General features: G+C 48.7%; 1 protein-coding gene across 1 annotated transcript in view; it reads left to right on the forward strand.

Annotated features, from left to right (window-relative positions):
- The first annotated feature begins 696 nt into the window (after positions 1 to 696).
- snx18a (sorting nexin 18a) overlaps positions 697 to 2370 on the forward strand; it is a 61036-nt gene continuing 59362 nt past the window's right edge. The window contains exon 1 of the mRNA XM_084307536.1: positions 697 to 2370. This exon is cut by the window's right edge and continues 641 nt beyond it. Coding sequence (XP_084163662.1) covers positions 1475 to 2370 — 896 coding nt within the window. The 5' untranslated portion in view covers positions 697 to 1474.

The following is a 2370-nucleotide window of genomic DNA, read 5'->3' on the forward strand; positions in this document are numbered from 1 at the left end:
CTCTACACACCATAAAATCCATTTTGAAAATGATTTGATCACTTTATAAGAAATAGATGAATACCTTTTAATTTAATTTCAAACCTTTATTTAAACTCGAAAGGCAACTGAGGTTTCTCTCATTTACAGTCACATCTAGTATACATACAGAGTTAAGCAAAAAAGGCATATCAAATCCCACAGCATATAAAATCCTAACAATAAGACAAGTAAGGATAACAATCAATTAAAACATGTACAACTTGATTGACAAACGTTGGAGATCAAGGTTTTAAACTCTGCAACAGAGGGGATGAGTCTCAAGCTTTAAGGACTGTTGTAGTTAATTCCATGAGCTATAGGGGCACCATAGCAAAATGCAGATTTACCCTGTTCCGAGTCAACTAGAACGGGTTCCATAAGTACCAAAATTCCATTCCAATAATGATGTAGTATAAGGAGGTAGCTTAGTTAGGGATGCTCGATATTGGCTTTTTTACCGATACCGATATTCCGATATTGTCCAACTCATAATTTCCGATACCGATATCAACCGATATCAACCGATACCGATATATGCAGGGTTCCCCCCCCCCCAAAAAACTGAATAATTTCAGGTAACTAATAATTTCACTGGATATATATATAACAAATATTGTTATTTTTATTTTTTTTTAAACCGATACCGATATTTTCCGATATCACATTTTACTGCCGATATCGGCTGATAATATCGGTCGGCCGATAATATCGGACATCCCTATAGCTTACCAATAAGGGCCTTAAAAATGAACAAATACCAGTGTTTGTTGTGCCTCTCCATCAGCAAGGACCAACCAACCTTCTCATAAAGGACACAGTGATGTGATGAGTCTGTTTGGTTCATTATTCGTGCGACTTTGATTTCAAGCCTCGTATTATGATGATTTGATTGCATTGTAACACATCATATCATATGGCTCAATAATTACCATGGCTTAGTGTGAAACGTGACACCCTGCAGATCTAACAAGGACAGCGTTGGTAATAAAAACATAAACAGCAACACATCAGCAGTGCGTTTCAACGGACCGGCTTGATTGGTGCAGTCTGACAAATGACAGCATCACAGCTCCTCCCTCGATTATTCAGACTGATTGCGTGGTTTGTCTGCTGCGCAACGCAACGCAGGGCAGACAGAAGTGGACGATGAGAGAGAGAGAGAGAGAGAGAGAGAGGGGGAGAGAGGGGGCAGTAGTAGGAGGAACAACAACATACCGCTGAAACCTCTGGACTAAAAAACAGCAGCACGATTCCCTTTTTTATACGAAGTTATTCAGTCCCACTGAAGAAGAAGGAACAGCGAGCTGAAAGAGACACACACACACTGGCAGATCCAACACGACGTGCCTTGTTAGTCGTTTTCGGGTGGTCTCTTGACTCTGGACCAGCCTGGCAGAGAGAGTGGACTCTCGTGTCCTCCGTGTCGTTGTTGTCTCTCTCGGGTGTTTGAACCATGGCGTTAAAAGCGAGAGCCTTGTACGACTTCAACTCGGAGAACCCGGGGGAGATCTCCGTCAGGGAGAGCGAGATGGTGACTCTGCACAGCGAGCAGGACATCGAGGGCTGGTTCGAGGGCACGAACGGCCGAGGCGAGAGGGGACTGTTCCCCGCGTCCTACGTGGAGATCCTGAAGACGAGCGACTCTTCGACATCTTCCACGTCCACGTTCTTCAACAACAACAGCAGCAGCACATCTGGAGAGGCTCACCCTCACCAGGGCTCCCGGTATGCCAACATCCCGGCGGGGGGCTTCGACGACGCCGCGCGTAAAAGTCAGAATAAAGTGGAGAACGTCTCCAAAGCATCGGCACCGCCTGCTCTCATCACGACCTTCTCAGCTGCCGCGACGCACCAGACGAGTCAGGGCAGCGACGACGACTGGGATGACGACTGGGACGACAGCTCCACGGTGGCCGGCGACGAGCCGGGAACTGTGGGCGGAAGGTACCACGACTTCGACGGCAACGGGCCGTCCACGTACAGCCTGTCCACGTCCTCGATGTCCCGGGGGGGCAACAACGCGCAGCAAGCCAAGAGTTCAGCTACGGTCAGCAGGAACCTAAATCGGTTCTCGACCTTCGTGAAGTCCGGCGGGGAGGCCTTCGTGTTGGGGGAAGCGTCTGGTTTCGTGAAGGACGGGGACAAGATCTGTGTGGTGATGGGCCAGCACGGCCCCGAGTGGCAGGAGAACCCGTACCCGTTCGCCTGCAGCATCGACGACCCCACCAAGCAGACCAAGTTCAAAGGCATGAAGAGCTACATGTCCTACAAGCTGACGCCCACCCACACGCAAACCCAGGTGAACCGGCGGTACAAGCACTTCGACTGGCTCTACGCGCGGCTGGTGGA

The sequence above is a fragment of the Notolepis coatsorum genome (genome assembly GCF_963971535.1).
Source record: "Notolepis coatsorum genome assembly, chromosome: 2".
NCBI classification, from domain to species: domain Eukaryota; kingdom Metazoa; phylum Chordata; class Actinopteri; order Aulopiformes; family Paralepididae; genus Notolepis; species Notolepis coatsorum.